Genomic DNA, 19,132 nt, shown 5'->3' with positions numbered 1-19,132 from the left:
TTTCTATTTTCGGTGAAGGCCTTGTTGGCAGAAAGCTCACTCTCTGACAGTCTTTTCTAATGGCTACCTGTGGCTCAACATTTTCGCTATGTGGTGAATAACAACTATCCTTTTCATAATATTGTGAACTTCCACTTTTACATAACAAAGCAAGACAGCACACCCATGAGCAGCTACCAAAACTTCACAGAACTGCTCTTCCTCATCCACCCTACACGCCGTATCTCGTGTCTTCCGACTTCCATATGTTTGTCCAAATGAAGGATGCACCTCACAGAAAGCAGAACATGGATGTTGGTGAGGTTACTGATGCAGCAAGATGTTGGCTATGACACTGACAAGAAGATTGGTACCATGTGGACATACAGGCCCTCACAGTATGGTGGCGTAAGGCCATCGCATTGAATGGAGATTACATCGAAAAGTAGGGTTTTGTAGCCAAAGGAATGGGGAATAACACTGCGTAAACGTATCCTGAATAAAAGCAAACTGCTTTAGGAAAAATAATGTTTTGCATTACTTATTGATCACCCCTTGTACATCAGTTTTGTTGACAAAAATGAAATTAATAATCTTTGGTGTCACATTTCCCCCCCCCCCCCCCCCCCCCCCTTCTGAATGTTACAAATTACCAAGTTGTGTTCAGGATGGGTTTTAACAGCACAGCTTAAATTAAATAAATAATCTCAGTTGGTAAAACATTTGCCTGTTTCTTCTGAATGTGTTATGATTTCGTAGATTGATACACTGACACAAGAATGTGACAATGCAGAGAAATCCGTATTTTATGTTTTTGTGTGGTCTGCCCATATAAAACATAAAATTGAGAAAAATGCAGAACCGAGGATAACATTAAAACCCCCAAAATATCAGCAAAATCATATGTGACTGGCGTGTACTATTAAAAATATAATTTTCTCCAATACATTGTATAAAATCTGTATAAGTGAAGGAAATTAAATGTACAAAAATGTTTGTACAATATTTTGTGATAATGAATTTTATAAGTCCTTGAAAAATCACATATGTGTACAGTATGTAAAAGCTAGTCAAAAATTAAAAATGATAACTGGGTACAAGGTAATTGAGCTATTTTCTGACATTCTACAGTGACAAATCATACGTCAAAACACCAATTTTGAGAGAGCTTTCCATTGTGCTCACTTAGAAAAAAGAAATAATTGATGAAAATGGTGAATTAAACTGAAAACTGAAGTACGGAGAAAGGCATTGGAATCTAACATGTGCAGTGTGTGTTTTCCTTCTCTCAAGGAGAGGAACAGACACGTGAAAAAAATGAGTTTACTTCCCCTACTGACGTCACAAGCTTATCTGAAGTCGGCTCAGAGAATTTATGTACACTGTGTAAAATCTAAAGTTAAAAGAAAGCTCAGATGTTACAGTTTTGCTTCATGCCTTTTATCACTGCTGCCAATCTTTATGACCTATTGTGGCTGGTGCGAAGTATATACATCAATAGCGTATGTAGTTGTTGCAACTGTGTCTTGTCAGATTTGAACACAAGTCTTTAAAATGTTCTATCGCAAAAATCCATATAATGTCTCTGCCATAGCACATGAGCTGCATGAAAAGTATATTTTCAGAACGTCACAAAACACTACCACCCCTATACGCACCTTGTCACTGAAGGGCCACTCCCCCTCTTCACACATCCAGCAGGCAAGCTCAAGCTCATTGTATGTGTTAGTGTGGTGTGGTGCCTGTTGAGTGGTGTAACCAGTTGCTGGCTAGTAAGAGCTCACTAGTCGGAAATGGCTGATGTTTCCTTGATTCTAATAGAGTATACTCTTCGAGACTTAGTGCTCGAATTTAAGATTGATGAACGATACTGTTACTGAATACAGTACATCAGAAACACATGCAAAAAGATGAGGCTGAATTATAAGAGGTACATCGCATATTGGTAGGTCGAATACTTCATATCAACTGTCCTGTTTTTCCATTGCTGCCGCAACCTACCAGTAATTCTATCATAGCTGCATGGTGAAGCTAAACATTGTAAGTTGCGCTGGTAATGCTGATGGTGGATCACATCAGCATTTCTTTTCTCATGTTTCCCCTCTCTGCAATGGCCTAAAATATATTCCCATAATTCCACCACCAACCGTGTCATTTGTGTCACTTATAACCCATTCAGTGATGTTGTTGTTGTTGTGGTCTTCAGTCCAGGGACTGGTTTGATGCAGCTCTTCATGCTACTCTATCCTGTGCAAGGTTCTTCATCTCCCAGTACCTACTGCAGCCTACAGCCTTCTGAATCTGTATAGTGTATTCATCTCTTGGTCTCCCGCTACGATTTTTACCCTCCACACTGCCCTCCAATACTAAATTGGTGATCCCTTGATGCCTCAGAATATGCCCTACCAACTGATCCCTTCTTCTAGTCAAGTTGTGCCACAAATTTCTCTTCTCCCCAATTCTGTTCAGTACCTCCTCATTAGTTATGTGATCTACCCATCTAATCTTCAGCATTCTTCTGTAGCACCACATTTCAAAAGCTTCTATTCTCTTCTTGTCTAAACTATTTATCGTCCATGTTTCACTTCCATACATGGCTACACTCCATACAAATACTTTCAGAAACGACTTCCTAACACTTAAATCTATACTCTATGTTAACAATTTCTCTTCTTCAGAAATGCTTCCCTTGCCACTGCCAGTCTACATTCTATATCCTCTCTACTTCGACCATCATCAGTTATTTTGCTCCCCAAATAGCAAAACTCATTTACTACTTTAAGCATCTCATTTCCTAAACTAATTCCTGCATCATCACCCGATTTAATTCGACTACATTCCATTATCTTCGTTTTGCTTTTGTTGATGTTCATCTTATATCTTCCTTTCAAGACACTGTCCATTCCATTCAGCTGCTCTTCCAGGTCCTTTGCTGTCTCTGACAGAATTACAATGTAATCGCCAAACCTCAAAGTTTTTATTTCTTCTCCATGGATTTTAATACCTACTACGAATTTTTCTTTTGTTTCCTTTACTGCTTGCTCAATATACAGATCGAATAACATCGGGGATAGGCTACAACCCTGCCTCACTCCCTTCCCAACCACTGCTTCCCTTTCTTGTCCCCAGACTCTTATAACTGCCATCTGGTTTCTGTACAAATTGTAAATAGCCTTTTGCTCCCTGTATTTAACTCCTGCCACCTTCAGAATTCGAAAGAGAGTATCTCAGTCAACATAGTCAAAAGCTTTCTCTAAGTCTACAAATGCTAGAAATGTAGGTTTGCCTTTACTTAATCTATTTTCTACGATAAGTCGTAGGGTCAGTATTGCCTCGCGTGTTCCAACATTTCTACGGAATCCAAACTGATCTTCCCCGAGCTCGGCTTCTACCAGTTTTTCCATTTGTCTGTAAAGAATTCGTGTTAGTATTTTGCAGCCGTGGCTTATCAAACTGATAGTTCGATAATTTTCACATCTGTCAACACCTGCTTTCTTTGGGATTGGAATAATTATATTCTTCTTGAAGTCTGAGGGTATTTCACCTGTCTCATACATCTCGTTCACCAGATGGTAAGTTTTCTTAGGCCTGGCTCTCCCAAGGCTGTCGGTAGTTCTAATGGAATGTTGTCTATTCCCGGGGCCTTGTTTCGACTTAGGTCTTTCAGTGCTCTGCTAAACTCTTCACGCAGTATCATATCTCCTGTTTCATCTTCATCTACATTCTCTTCCATTTCTATAATCTTGTCCTCAAGAACATCGCCCTTATATAGTCCCTCTATATACTCCTTCCACCTTTCTGCTTTCCCTTCTTTGCTTAGAATTGGGTTTCCATCTGAGCACTTGATATTCATGCAACTGGTTCTCTTTTCTCCAAATGTCTCTTTTATTTTCCTGTAGGCAGTATCTATCTTACCCCTAGTGAGATAAGCCTCTACATCCTTACATTTGTCCTCTAGCCATGCCTGCTTAGCCATTTTCCACTTCCTGTCGATCTCATTTTTGAGACGTTTGTATTCCTTTTTGCCTGCTTCATTTACTGCATTTTTATATTTTCTCCTTTCATCAATTAAATTCAATATCTCTTCTGTTACCCAAGGATTTCTATTAGCCCTCATCTTTTTACCTACTTGATCCTCTGCTACCTTCACTATTTCGTCTCTCAAAGCTACCCATTCTTCTTCGCTTGTATTTCTTCCCCCCATTCTTGTCAATCGTTCCCTAATGCTCTCCCTGAAGCTCTCTAAACCTCTGGTTCTTTCAGTTTATCCAGGTCCCATCTCCTTAAATTCCCACCTTTTTGCAGTTTCTTCAGTTTTAATCTACAGTTCATAACCAATAGATTGTGGTCAGAGACCACATCTGCCCCTGGAAATGTCTTACAATTTAAAACCTGGTTCCTGAATCTCTATCTATATATCTGATACCTTCTAGTATATCCAGGCTTCTTCCATGTATACAACCTCCTTTCACGATTCTTGAACCAAGTGTTAGCTATGATTAAGTTATGCTCTGTGCAAAATTCTACCAGGCGGCTTCCTCTTTCATTTCTTCCCTCCAATCCATATTCACCTACTACGTTTCCTTCTCTCCCTTTTCCTACTACTGAATTCCAGTCACCCATGACTATTAAATTTTCAGCTCCCTTCACTATCTGAATAATTTTTTTATCTCATCATACATTTCTTCAATCTCTTCATCATCTGCAGAGCTAGTAGGCATATAAACTTGTACTACTGTGATAGGTGTGGGCTTCGTATCTATCTTGACCACAATAATGCGTTCACTATGCTGTTTGTAGTAGCTTACCCACATTCCTATTTTCCTATTCATTATTAAACCTACTACTGCATTACCCCTATTTGATTTTGTATTTAAACCCTGTATTCACCTGACCAGAAGTCTTGTTCCTCCTGCCACCAAACTTCACTAATTACCACTATATCTAACTTTAACCTACCCATTTCCCTTTTTAAATTTTCTAACCTACCTACCTGGTTAAGGGATCTGACATTCCACGCTCTGATCTGTAGAACGCCAGTTTTCTTCCTCCTGATAACAACGACCTCCTGAGTATTCCCCGCCTGGAGATCCGAATGGGGGACTATTTTACCTCCGGAATATTTTACCCAAGAGGACGCCATCATCATTTAACCATACAGTAAAGCTGCATGCCCTCGGGAAAAATGACGGCTGTAGTTTCCCCTTGCTTTCAGCCGTTCGCAGTACCAGCACAGCAAGGCCATTTTGGTTAGTGTTACAAGGCCAGATCAGTCAATCATCCAGACTGTTGCCCCTACAACTACTGAAAAGGCTGCTGCCCCTCTTCAGGAACCACACGTTTGTCTGGCCTCTCAACAGATACCCCTCCGTTGTGGTTGCACCTACGGTATGGCTATCTGTATCGCTGAGGCACGCAAGCCTCCCCACCAACAGCAACGTCCATGGTTCATGGGGAGGGGGGCATTCAGTCACATCAAATCAAGTGTGAATAAGAAAAAAAAGCAGGAAGTAATCAAGTGAGATGACACTGGTCCTGAGGTGACATTTACCAACTGTCAGGGTACTGCCCCAGGCAATAGGTATCCACCTCCATGAGCTTTTAATTTTGTGTGAGACATATACACAAGAAAGAGAAAAATGGCAGAAGTGCAGAAGTCCAAAACAGTTGTTCCTTGCAATTTTTCACACTGCACTGTGTCATCAGTCCTCAAAAAGATACTTGGCTGTTATACTACTGTATAGTTGTCTATATGCTAAAAGAAGGGGAAAACTAAGTAGAGGAAAATTATACAGAGAAAAATTATTCAAAACTAAAAGGAAAGGTTAACAGAAGGAAAAAAATGGAATAAAAAAATTACTGTTAACTGAGAGCAGGAGAGGATGAAAAACAGTGCATGTTGTCAGGAAAGTTCCCATATGTGAAATTTTGACGAACTGAGAATTTAGACAGAACGGCATTTACTTAGTTTATGGTTCTGTAAGACTTATCTTATGCACAATCTAAACACTACCACCAGCAGTTTCATTACTGAAAATATTTATTCTGACAAAGAAAGAGCCATATGTGACAACTCATATTATGTTGTACTTGCACCCATCTCTGATTTTTGCACAGCCTTCTCTGCCACTTCAACGTCCTTAGGTTTTCAAATTTTGTGCAGTATCAACAGTACATTTTTTGCCTCTCATTCTGAACAGGAAATATCCACCAAGCCAGGGTTGTGTGCTACTTTTTCTACATCTGTTTTCCGATACTATGAATAAGCTTTATTGTGATGTTGCTGCAGACAAAGCAGTTATTTAATATGATGCCATCTCCACTGAATAAACAAAGAAACCAGAGTAAAAAGATGACCTGTCAAGCCATTAAATACAAAGAAGTGAATTGATGATATATGCTTAATAACTACGGACATGAACAAATTGTTTTATATGTTGCCGAATTTGGTGTTTTTGATTTTTTTCTGACAAATGTGGTGCTATATTTTTGCCACATTGGTGTAATTTTTTGCCACACTTGGTGTTTTTCAGTCAAATTTGGTGTTATTTTTTTCAAAAATGCAATGTTATTTTTTGTTGAATTTGATGATCATTTTTGCTTAGTTTGATGTTCATTTTTTTTTTTTTTTTTTTTGCTAAATTCAATATTAACCAGAATGAAATATTCATGTGAAGTTTGTCTCATTTCAACCCATCCAGTTGAACGTGACTCATATAACATGTCAACAACATTACAAAACTGTTGGTTGTCTGCCTCCTATCATTGTGGTTCACTTTCCACATTTTTGCAATCATTACTGGAGTTGTGAATGATAATTATTTATCTGAACATTTGCCATCTTCCACAGAGTTCCACTAATCTTCTTTTGGAAGTCTTAAACCATTAAAATATTCTTGACTGGGTTAAAGCATGCACATAGAAGCTGCTATCAACTGATGTTTTTTCAACTACTATTGTTTTCAGCATAAGAAATAATTCATGTAACCAGATTGTTCTTTCATGTGAGCTATTTTGAAATTTTGAGACCACATGGCAGTGGTTATATTTTCAAAAAATTTGGGATACACAATGCAAGGTTTAAGCTAGAAGTATGTTGTGAGTGTGGGGGAGGGGTAGTAACACAATACAAGATTTACCTTTATTTTCTGAACAAACTTTTAACATACCTTATCATACATATTGCGACTGTTTTTGTCACCATTGCTGTCATCTTCACTGTCACTGTAGGAGACATGTGGACTTTCATCTTCTTTAAGATACAACTCGAGAAGTTGAGAAAAAGCGATTCCACTCAGGACACAAACAACAGGCGTCAGTGTGAGCATAAGACGAACCATAACACCAGCAAAATATACAGCACTAAGTGCATAAAGAACAACTGGAACATGAAGCAGGGTCATTATTAAAACATTCTGTATAATATTGTAAACACATTAATGTCTCTCATTAATTAAAATGTTTTTTCTTACCAAATACTCTTTCATCATTTACATTTTTTATGCAATACCACAACCCAACAGGAAACATAGTAGCAAGTATGTGGAGATCAAAAAAGAAGGAAAACCATGTAGTAGGCTGATGTTCTGACACTGAGGCAATGATGGGAATATGTATTTTAGCATATCCCGTGTCCCATAGCGAATAGAACCTGCAAAATTAAAGCTGCATTTCAGTTACAAATAGGATAGTTGAACTGCCTGTCGAGATTATTTATTATTGGCAGAATTAAAATAATTTAGGAGTAAAGGTAACAACTCACCAGATACTAGAAGTGTTGAGTCATTGACAGACACACAAACATGAATGAAAACTTTTCTAGCTTTTGGAAAGAATCGTTTTTTGAGCTACAGTGCACACACATATTTGATCAAAAGTATCCAGACACCTCTATGTACTGCAGAAATGGCACTAGATGTCACAAAAGCAGACCTGCCAGTGTAACAGATGACATGGAGCATGGTGTTGTCAGCAAAGAAGCAGTAACAACAGAATGGGGTGGTAAGCACAGCTCAGTGACTTTGAACATGGACTAGTTATTGGATGCCAACTCAGCAACAAATTTATCAGGAGCATTTCACCCCTTCTAAAGCTGCCCAAGCTGACTGTTTGTAATGTGACTGTAAAGTTGAAACACACAGAACTATCACAGCTAAACCAAGATCAGCGGCACCCGCACACACCCGCGCGCGCGCACGCACGCGCGCACACACACACACACACACACACACACACACACACACACACACACAATTACATTGTGCATTCAGCCTGCACAACATAATTATACACATTGGAGGAGGGGGAGGGGTTGGGCATGTGTGCACTAAGACTGTTGTTTTTTTACAAAATATCGGGAATCCGATACATTGATATTTAAAAAAATACCATTATCAGTTCTTGATATAATGAAGAAAAGTATTGATATATAGATATATCTACAGAAAAAATATTGATGTATCAGCCTATAAAAATATCGGTTGCACACTGTAAATATACTGACGGTTTTAGAGCTGTATTTTAAGTATTGATTTATTAATAGATATTCAGTAAATCAACGAACTAGCAGTCTGCCTATTCCCCTTACTGCAAGAATTGAAAGGAAAACAATGAACGTTCACGCTTGATGATAACCACTTTGGTAACAATGGTAACTGCATGTAAGTGACACAGTAAAAGATGTCCGACAGGTCTGTGGTTCAGTTTCGTCACAAATCGGATTTGTCTGGAATACTTCATGTCAACTTGCCTGTTTTTTCATTTCTGCCAACACCAGTGACCTAGCAGCTGTAATGTCAAAGTCATGTGGTGAAGTTAAATGTTGCAGTTTCTGTTGTAGTGGCAAGTGCCAATTATGTCAGCATTTCCCCTCACGTCTCCGCCCACAGCAGAGACCAATCTTTTCATTTAGATTTTTGTACATCATTTTCAGCCACTGCTTTTGAAGAATGCTGATGTGAAGAAATAGCACACTAATTGTGTTAAAAATCGTTTTTAAACCAATTCATGTGCTATTTCTCCACATAGCTAATTTTGTTATTCCATTCACACTGCCAGCCCCCAGTGCAATCAGACTAATTTGTGCCATCTATATTGGCATCTCACAGTCAAAGGGAAAGACTGGACATGATGAGACCTCAAAAAGTAGTAAGACTCCTTCACACAGTGAAAGTAAAATTACTGTACCACTACAATTACAAAACAATGATTTCAAATATTTACCGAAAATTGTCAAAAAAATATAATGCAAAACAAAAATACTGGAATTTGATATTGTCATTTCAATACTGACATATCAACATGTAACAGGTTGCGAACTGGTTTCTAGTAAGTCATTCCTCCCTGAATGGAATGGGAAGAAATATTAACATTCTGTAAATACAAAGTATCCTTTGCTACACAGTACACAGTGATTCACTGTGTATACCTGCAGATGTACTGACTTTCCTTTCTGAATTTTAAAACATTCCTGGCACTTACTTCTCATAATACAACCATCTATGACATCTAAAACTATTTTGCAACTGGAATTACCATTATTTTTCAATGACTTGTCACCAGTCAGTGACATCACTCATTTTCTAGCCCTTGCATCTCATCCTGCGGACTGTATTCCTGGCAAATGATGACTTAGTTGAGGCAGACAGTTTATTATCCTGATGTCAAAGAAGTGATAATGATTATCTATTTAAGCATGGCATTACTATCTTCTGACATTTATGAACCTGAAACCCTGAAAGCATGTCACAATATGTCAATGCAGTGTATTGCTAAAAGATGATAATGCCACACAAAATCAGCAATTCTGATATACTTTAGTGTTATTCCTGTTAAACTGGATGCTCTACAGCACACTGGTAGCTTCCCTATAGGCTTTAAGGATCCATCAGCCATTTCAGTAACATAAATTATTCTATATAAAAACAAAGATTCAGCCATTTCAATAACATAAATTATTCTATATAAAAACAAAGATGAGGTGACTTACCGAACAAAAGCGCTGGCAGGTCGATAGACACACAAACAAACAAACACAAACATACACACAAAATTCAAGCTTTCGCAACAAACTGTTGCCTCATCAGGAAAGAGGGAAGGAGAGGGGAAGACGAAAGGAAGTGGGTTTTAAGGGAGAGGGTAAGGAGTCATTCCAATCCCGGGAGCGGAAAGACTTACCTTAGGGGGAAAAAAGGACAGGTATACACTCGCACACACGCACATATCCTGTCTGCTTGTGTCTGTATGTGTGGATGGATATGTGCGTGTGTGCGAGTGTATACCTGTCCTTTTTTCCCCCTAAGGTAAGTCTTTCCGCTCCCGGGATTGGAATGACTCCTTACCCTCTCCCTTAAAACCCACTTCCTTTCGTCTTCCCCTCTCCTTCCCTCTTTCCTGATGAGGCAACAGTTTGTTGCGAAAGCTTGAATTTTGTGTGTATGTTTGTGTTTGTTTGTGTGTCTATCGACCTGCCAGCGCTTTTGTTCGGTAAGTCACCTCATCTTTGTTTTTATATATAATTTTTCCCACGTGGGATGTTTCCTTCCATTATATTGATAACATAAATTATTCTCCATGGCATAAGCCATAACCAAAACTAACTATGAACCACACTTTCTTCTGTTACATGTAAAAAATTCTATTGTCCTGCACAACTGACTGTAGCGGTTGCTTGAGCAACTCCTTATTTAGAACTGAGTTCAAAGGAGAGAGGGGGAGGGGGGAGGGGGGGAGGGAGGGAGGGAGGGAGAACACAACACTATTAAAAATAACTGACTGATACAAACTGAAAAAAAATTGCATTCACATATCACAGTAATTACTATCAGTCAAAATACACAGATATCAACCTCTCAACACAAAATGATTAACAATAAATTTATGAGAAAATAGTTTGTAACAAAGAAGCAATTATTTCCTTCAATGATTACCTTCCGCTCCAAGGAGCAATTACTCCTGCGTAAGTGAGACCTACTACTGTTAGAAAAACAATTCCAGCAGACGCCAGGGCAGACACAGTGAAGAAATATTTGAATTCTGCCTTTGACAGAATACTCTGCAGGTATTTCAAGAATGCAACTGCCATTAAGAGAGCAAATACACCTGAAAGAAATAATCAATCAAATCATTTTCTCAAATTCAGACATTATTTACTGACTGTAAGTTAATGAAAATATTAAATTCAATCCACAGACCTGTAGCAGCCATATGTTCACTAGTACGAATTGGCTGAAAGCCAACAAATGGTATCTGCATACTAAGGATAAGCCCCAAGATGTAAAATGTTGTGTAGCTTGTGAAAAGGCGATTTGAGTATCGCCCCATTAACAGTAAAGCAAAAACGTGAAGAGGTATTAGGTTTATAATAAAAACGTATCCACCCCAAGCTGAAACCTGCAAACATGGAAATTTTTATGTAACATAAACAAAACATTAAATACTGAAGATGAAGACTTAAATATTAGTAATCAAAAAATAAATACTCACAACAAAATAAAAGATATGGTCAACACATTGTGTGCTACACTTAGATGTGACGGGGGGAGGGGGGCAAAGGGTGTGCACAAAAGGTTGAGAGGGACTCTCAAAAGAAAGGAAAGTAGCTTAGAGTTCCACATTTTAATGGTCTCAAACTCATTAGAAACAGACCTTATGTTTGCATTGGACAACAAAGGGGAATGAAATCAGCTGTTGTGTTATTTCAGGAACCATCCCAACATTAGCCTCTAGAAATTTTGGGAAACATTGGAAAGCCTAATCAGGATCACTAATGTGAATTTCAATCCTGTTCATCTAGTATCTTAAGTTACTGCAAAATTAGCCCACAAGTACAACTGTATGACATGAAAACAAAAATCAACAAACTTTTCAAAGGTCAGCTACATGGACAAAAACTTATATTTCTACTGCCATAATTATGTATTTATAATACACATAGCTGCTGAAAACACTAAAAATACACCCACACCTTTCTCTTGTAAAGCATGCAGCAAAGACCAATAAAATGACGGCTGAAAATTCTCTTGTACTCATATCACATCAGAAGCTCATTAAGAATTCTGTTATCTTGATTATTCCAAATTTTACCAATAATTTGTTTCACTTAAAACAATCATGACTCAGACCACTTTCCTCCATTTTTGCCTGAATTTACATTTGTATTTTTCATCTTTCCAATGCTAATTCAAAGTCTAAAGTATGGAACACCCATTTGCCTATTTCTAAAGTTACAATTACAGTTCTTTGTTCTTACCTGTGACAGTCAAACATAACAAGAACTCTAAATATGCAATGAAGTCTTCCACAACCAGATGTCTCTGCTGCTGGTTGATCTTCTGGGTTGTAGGATCTTGGTCCCTGAAACTTTTTCATTCCTGACGCTTTGTGCAGAGCTGTGCTGGACTTCTTCAGAGGAGCTCTTGGTTCCACTGAGTCTTGCCAACTGATGGGTCAGACATTGGAGAGAGCCATAAACAATGTGAAAAACAATTAGAGGGGCAGAGGGAAGGGTGGAGGGCATTGTATAAGTTTACACGTGATCAGCAGAGATAATCGTTCTCAAAGATAAAACTTAACTACTGAACCATTTTTCTGCTAAAATTATCCCCATGTATCCCCATGGCTTCTCCGTATCACTGTGGACAGTAGTTCTTTATCGCAGATAAAATTTTGGTTTTGGAAAACTTCACTTCATGCTTTCCTGACACAGATTCTCTCTGTCGATCACGTGAAAATTTTTACCATGCCCCCCTTTTCACAGCATTTAAGCTGCTCCCGAAGTCTGACTCGTCAACTGGCAAAATTCATTGAACTAGGAAAACCTCTGGAAATGTCTAGTGCAGCTCTAGAAGAAAAATCAAGAACAGATTCACCAGCAATTGAAAACTCTGATAATGTCAAGGATTTTGCAATGAATGCAATCACAGCATTCAGTATTCCAGTCTTACAATTTGGGTGTATTTTTCATTAACTGGTTTTGTATAACAAATCACATCAAAAATATTTTGTTCAATATAGACTTGGTAAAAATAAGTTGAATCAGCTGATTTTTTTCTACTGCAGGGTTTTCAGAGAAAGCTTGCCTAGTATTGGTAAAACACTATTCTTATCTTCCGTTAAAAGTATTTCTTCAGAAGACAACCAAAAACTTTGTTTTTCTGTATGCCTGATGTTTTTCCAACCAATCTAGATAAGTTTCAAACATTCCACTTCAACCCAGTTAATTAAGTTGAATAAAACAAATGATCACAAAAAGTAAAGTTAAATGAAATAAGTAGCCTACATCAAAGTTTAATACTATTTTAATATATTAAATCAATTTCTTCCGATCTAATGCTTTAATTCAGTAATCCTTACAGATTTAAAAAAAAGTTCTTTATCAGAGAAAAACAGTAAGCTTAACTTTTTATTCATTTTTGTTGGAGAACACAACAGCCGTTTGTAAATTACATTGCAGGCTATACCGCAACCAGCCACAAGCTTTCTGTAAATGATTTTATTATACCATTACTAGTTCACTGACAAGTATGAATTGTAAAAGAAAGTCAAACCTCTGTTCTATTATATGTAAAGGAGGACTTTTCAGGAAGATAAAAATGTGGAACTTGCAAGAAGCCAATGCTAGCATCTGATGATGGGCTCAGGCCTAAAACTATTAATGGTATAATAAAATCATTTAAAAAAAACTGATATAAATGATACAACTTAATACTCACCATATAAAAATATGATAGTGCAGTCATACAGGACCAAAATATTGAGCCAGATTTCACTGATTTCACCTGAAAGTAAAGAAAAAAAGAAAGAAAGAGGGTCAGTATAAAATGTTAAAAGTTGGACAAGACCACGCAATTCTAATTTACGGTGTCTCATACTTTAGTGGCACTAAATTGCACAGCCCATTGAATGTTTTTCATTAGATGTAAGAAATAAATAGTGTTGTCAGTAGAAAATTATTCCCATCCCTTTCCAGCAGATAACTTACAATTAATTGCAAAATCAAACAGTGGAAAATCCAGGTTGGAATATCAACAATTATAAACGGAAAGATTCCATTGAGAACACATGTTGAGTTACAGACAGGTGTAACGAAAAGAATGTTACACAGCAAGGTTTCAACAAAAGCCTTCTTCAGAAAAGAAAGAAATACACAGAGACACTCAAACAAGCAGGCACACATGACTGCTACCTCCAGCCATTTCAGCCACACTGCTACTGTTAGGTTTAAGAAAAGTAGCCATCAAGAGTGAGGCAGGCAACAGCGAGGGATAGCATAGTAAGGATGGGGGAAGAGAAGAGTGCTGTCTGGTAGAGCGTGCAGGGACTGGAAGGCGGTAGGATGAGGTTGCTAGGGACAGTGTTGGAGTGTTGGGGGTCTGTGGGGGGGGGGGGGGGGGGGGGGGCAGGAGGGGGGGGGGCAGGGAGTGGAAAAGGAGAGCAACAGAGGGGGTAAGACAGGTGGGTGCATTGGCAGAAGGCAATACAATGGGGACTTGAATTGGGAGGAGGTTTGGAGCAGGAAAACTGGTGCTGGAGGGGAGGATCCAGATGGCCCGTGTTATGAAGCAGCCATTAAAATCTAGCATGTTATGTTCAGCTGCATGTTGTGCCACAGGGTGGGTCTACTTTGCTCTTGGCCACAGTTTGGTGGTGGCCATTCATCCTGATGGACAGCTGGTTGATGGTGGTAGTCATACCAATATAAAAATATAACTGTGTAATGACTGTAGCAGACCTGGTATCTGACATGGATGCTTTCACAGGTGGCACATCCTCTGGTGGGGTAGGATAAGGCTGTGACAGGAGTGGAATGGGGAGTGCTGGTTGTGTGGATTGGACAGATCTTGCACCTGAATTTTCCAAAGGGATCATTTCAGGGCATCATTACAGGTAATCAAAGCCCTGACGAAGGATGTTGTTCAGCTGTTCCAGTCAGAGGTGTTATTGGACGACAAAGGGGGTACTCCTTGGGTGTACTATTATCCTACACAGTGTTCCTTCTCCTCCTCAAAACCCTCGTAGCACCTAGACCCTGCCTAAGTGACCTTTTAAACTTGCCACCTCCCCCAAAACTCCCTACCAATACTCTACCTAATCAAGAGCTTAGACAATCCTGGAACGCTGCTGTTAACATTTCCAACAAAAATCTCAGTTTCAGTCCTATCCAGCCACCTCACCTTCAGCACTACACCAAAATTTAACCATGCTGGACTTGTCAAAAACATAGGCTCCTTCTCTTGATTCCTGCAATGGAAACACTTTCATGTCACCGATCTCTCCAACCAAAGCCAATCTAATCTCATCACTGAACCTGCCTCTACCAGTTCATACCACCATTCAACCATGATCGTCTTCCCCCCTCCCCCTCCCACCCCACCTTCCTAACCACCCCCTGGAAACCTCTCAGGAATTTCTTACCTCCAACTTGGCTACGCAATACTTCCCCAAGCCCTTTCCCTATGAACACTAACATTTCAGCAGAAGAATATATAGCCTCAAAACAGATGCTCACCTAATCATTCTATCTACAGACAAAAGTTCCACTGCTGTCGTTATGAATTGCAATGACTACCTGGTGGAAGGCCTTTACCAACAGTATGACTCCTCCATGTAAATTTTGACAGCTGCCATCCCTTCCACACCCCAAAAAAGTCCTCCCATATAGCCTGGCCACCTGGCAACAGCTTATCAGCAATGAGAAGTATTCCCTAGCTAGTTCACAAATGAGCTCCTGTGCCATGCCCCCAAACAGCCCCAATCATCCCACCAACCACACGAACCAACTGGATAGGAACACCCTCTTCGACACCCAATACGGCAATACCACACCAGACTGGAACAGCTGAACCACGTACCTTGCCAGGGCCATCATGTCCTGAAATGAGGGACACCCTACCCAAGATCCTTCCCACTATTCCTAAAGTGGTGTTCCATCATCCATCCAACCTCCACAACATCCTAGTCCAATTATATGCCACTCTCAATCCCAGCCCCTTGCCACGGAGGTAATATCCCTGTCGGAGACCCAGGTGCAATATCTGCCCAATTCACCCACCCAGCAATTCCTATTCCACTCGTCACAGACTTATCCTACTCCATCTGAGGCCGGGTCACCTGTGAAAGCAGCCATGTCATATTTCAGCTCTGCTGCTATCATTGCACAGTGTTTTATAATGGTATGACTACCAACCATCTGTCTACAAGGATGAAGGGCTACTGCCAAACTGCGGCCAAGAGCAAAGTGGACCACCCTGTAGCACAACATGCAGCTTAACAAAACATCCTAGATTGCAACTGCTGCTTCACAACCTGAACCATCTGGATAGTTGCCTCCAATAGCAGCTTTTATGAACTGCACAGATGGGAGTTATCCTAAACACACATTCTCCGCTCTCAAAATTATCCGGCTTAACCTACAATAACCTACTGTCCCCACACCCTCCAACCAACAATTTCCACCCCCACTGTCCTATAACCTCCCCCCAAATTGCATCCCCTCACCAGCATTGTGCTCACACTCTGCCAATGCACCCGCCAATCTATTCCTCTCTCTGCTCCTCTCCTCCGCTCGCAGCCTCCCAATGCTGCCCCTGGCAACCTTATCCTGCCGCCTTCTAGTCCCTGCATGCTCCAACAGTCAGCACACTCCTCTTTCCCCACCCACACTTTTCTATCCCTCCCTCTTCACTGCACCACTCCTGATTGCTGCTTTCGTTCAATGGAACTGTTGCAGTCAGGCTGGAGTATGAAATGTATTGTGTATGTGCGGTTTTTCTCCTTTCTTTTTTGAAGAAGGCTTTGGCAGAAACCATAGTCGTACATCTTCTCATTGTGCCTGTCTGCAACTCAACTTCACAATTTATTTCTGCATACAAATAATATCTGCATTAAAACTTTTTTTTTCAATGAAAAATTATAAAGTGACATTCTGAAACAGTAAATTAGTAATTACAGTGTTATGAAAAGGACAGTTTGCTACTCAACATATAGTAAGGATGCTGAGTCACAGATAAGCACAAAAATAAGGTTCCAGTCAAAAAGGCATTCACTGGAATCACCCTTAAACCGATTCTTTACATTCCACTTTGTGTTACCATTTATTATTGCAGCTATGGCTGCAATTCACTGGCAACACACACACACACACACACACACACACACACACACACACACACACACACACAATCACAGTCTTTGAGGGAAATACATAATCTGGCCTTGGCCACTAGAAACTGTGGGCATGTGTGTGCAAGTTGCATTTGTGTGAGCATGCCTGTGCCTTTGTGTGTGTGTGTGTGTGTGTGTGTGTGTGTGTGTGTGTCAGAGAGAGAGAGAGAGAGAGAGAGAGAGAGAGAGAGAGAGAGAGAGACAGCGTTATGTAATTCTGATGAAGGCCGTTTTGACCAAAAGCTTACTTGTTTGACAGTCTTTTTTGTTGTGCCCATCCGTGACTCAGCATCTCCGCTGTATGGTGATACCTTAATTTTAAAAAAACAAAGAACTTTTGTATTGTACTTCACAAAATTTTTAAAGCTCTTTTTTTGTCTATTACTTTCCACAAAACTGTTACAAATCGCTGTTTTCTCCAATGAAATTGTAATTCAATAATGTAAGCTAATCACACCTCAAAAAACTGACAGTTCACAAACCTTTGTGATGCCTGCAACTGTACATACTACTATTGACTGAATGCCAAAACTATCACGCTACTGAAAGAACTTCTCTGTTTAATAGTGAATCAACAGTCACAATATTTTTGTGATGAATGCACAAGTGTGATATTTGTGTAAAATTTATGAACAATTTTCTACTATCTCCTCTGACGATTTCATTTCTCTTTCTGTTAGAAACAAGGCTTTTATATTGTGCCATGTTTTAATTATAAAGTAGATCTGCCTGTAAAAATTACTGCAATAGAGTTACTCTGAGCCTACATTACTATACTCCTTCCTTGTCTTCAAATGCTCACCATATATTGGACATAATCATCATTTATACGTAACACCTTCAACTGGAAGTTAGGAGACAGTTCTCATAACATGAGACAGTGGACTGTCATGAAAATCTAAATACGATTCAAACAGCTTAGGTGTACTTTTTGTCCTTATCCCTCACGAGCTTCAATTTTTATCTTCATATGAAAAAACTGTATGACGTGGTATAATGGCAGACTAAAGTCCATCTTTAAGGGAATTCAAAAAAGATTTTATCAAACCTAATCATTGCTATACACCTAGTTCTCAGCACAGCAATAATCAAGGACTGGATGCTCCATTTATATCACTTAACAACAGTTTACAAGACGATCAGTTTTAAAGATGGTAGACATGATGAAGAAAATTGATGCTACATATGATGTATATAATTTTCATTTCACTTAGAATAGAAATATTGAGGGAGAGAATATAAAATTCAAACAGGGAAGCACCAATGACTTAATATTCTGTTGTAACTAGGATCATTAAAAAGAAGTGCTGAGTCAGACGAAAGAAAAATAATAAAATGTTTACAATACAAGAAAAAGGATAGATTGCAGTTCACCATATAGATGACCCACCGAGTTGCAGACGGCACAATGAAAAGACTTTTACACTATTTAGCTTTAGGCCAAACCCATTTTCAAAAAAGAAAACTCACACATACGAGAGGATACCCGAAAACAACCAGAATAATGTTGTGGGCAAAGCTTGTGAAGTACGCATTTCTGCCGCTTGGTATGTATAGTGCAACTCATTGCCTGTTCAGTGCCGCCTGTGTTGTAGACCTGGAATGTTTCGTTCATCAGCAGTGATTGTTTTTGTTAGCGCTGTTTTGATTTTGTTTAATTTTTTTATGATGGCAAATTTAAGTGAACAACATGCAGCTGTGAAATTTTGTTTTCTACTCGCTAAAAATGCTGCTGATATTGTTTTAATGTTGAAAATATCTTATCAAGTTGCCACCATGGGAAAAACTAAGTGTATGAATGGTTTGCTCTATTTAAAAATGGCGACATGTCAACTGAGGACAAACCTCATTCTGGACGTCCATCAACTTCCCAATTCAACGAAAATATTGTCGCAGAAGAATGTGAGTAGCGCAGTCACTGTGGAGTAGAGGTTATGGTACTAGACCGTTGCATGGAGGGCAGTGAGTTCAAAACTCACCTGAACCGTAA

The 19,132-nt window shown here is 39.2% G+C and overlaps 1 protein-coding gene across 1 annotated transcript in view; it reads right to left on the bottom strand.

Moving 5' to 3' along the window:
* The window catches only part of LOC124598065 (dolichyl-diphosphooligosaccharide--protein glycosyltransferase subunit STT3B), a 91,255-nt gene that overhangs the window by 41,566 nt on the left and 30,557 nt on the right, over positions 1-19,132 (bottom strand). The window contains exons 4-8 of the mRNA XM_047135977.1: positions 13,692-13,757; positions 11,172-11,370; positions 10,908-11,079; positions 7,452-7,630; positions 7,149-7,360 (exon numbers count right to left, since the gene is read on the bottom strand). Coding sequence (XP_046991933.1) covers positions 7,149-7,360; positions 7,452-7,630; positions 10,908-11,079; positions 11,172-11,370; positions 13,692-13,757 — 828 coding nt within the window. The remainder of the gene's footprint in view (positions 1-7,148; positions 7,361-7,451; positions 7,631-10,907; positions 11,080-11,171; positions 11,371-13,691; positions 13,758-19,132) is intronic.

This window comes from Schistocerca americana, chromosome 1 (genome assembly GCF_021461395.2).
Source record: "Schistocerca americana isolate TAMUIC-IGC-003095 chromosome 1, iqSchAmer2.1, whole genome shotgun sequence".
Taxonomy (NCBI): Eukaryota; Metazoa; Arthropoda; class Insecta; order Orthoptera; family Acrididae; genus Schistocerca; species Schistocerca americana.
The sequence above is the reverse complement of the archived record's forward strand: the minus strand, read 5'-3'. Positions and strand labels throughout refer to the sequence as shown.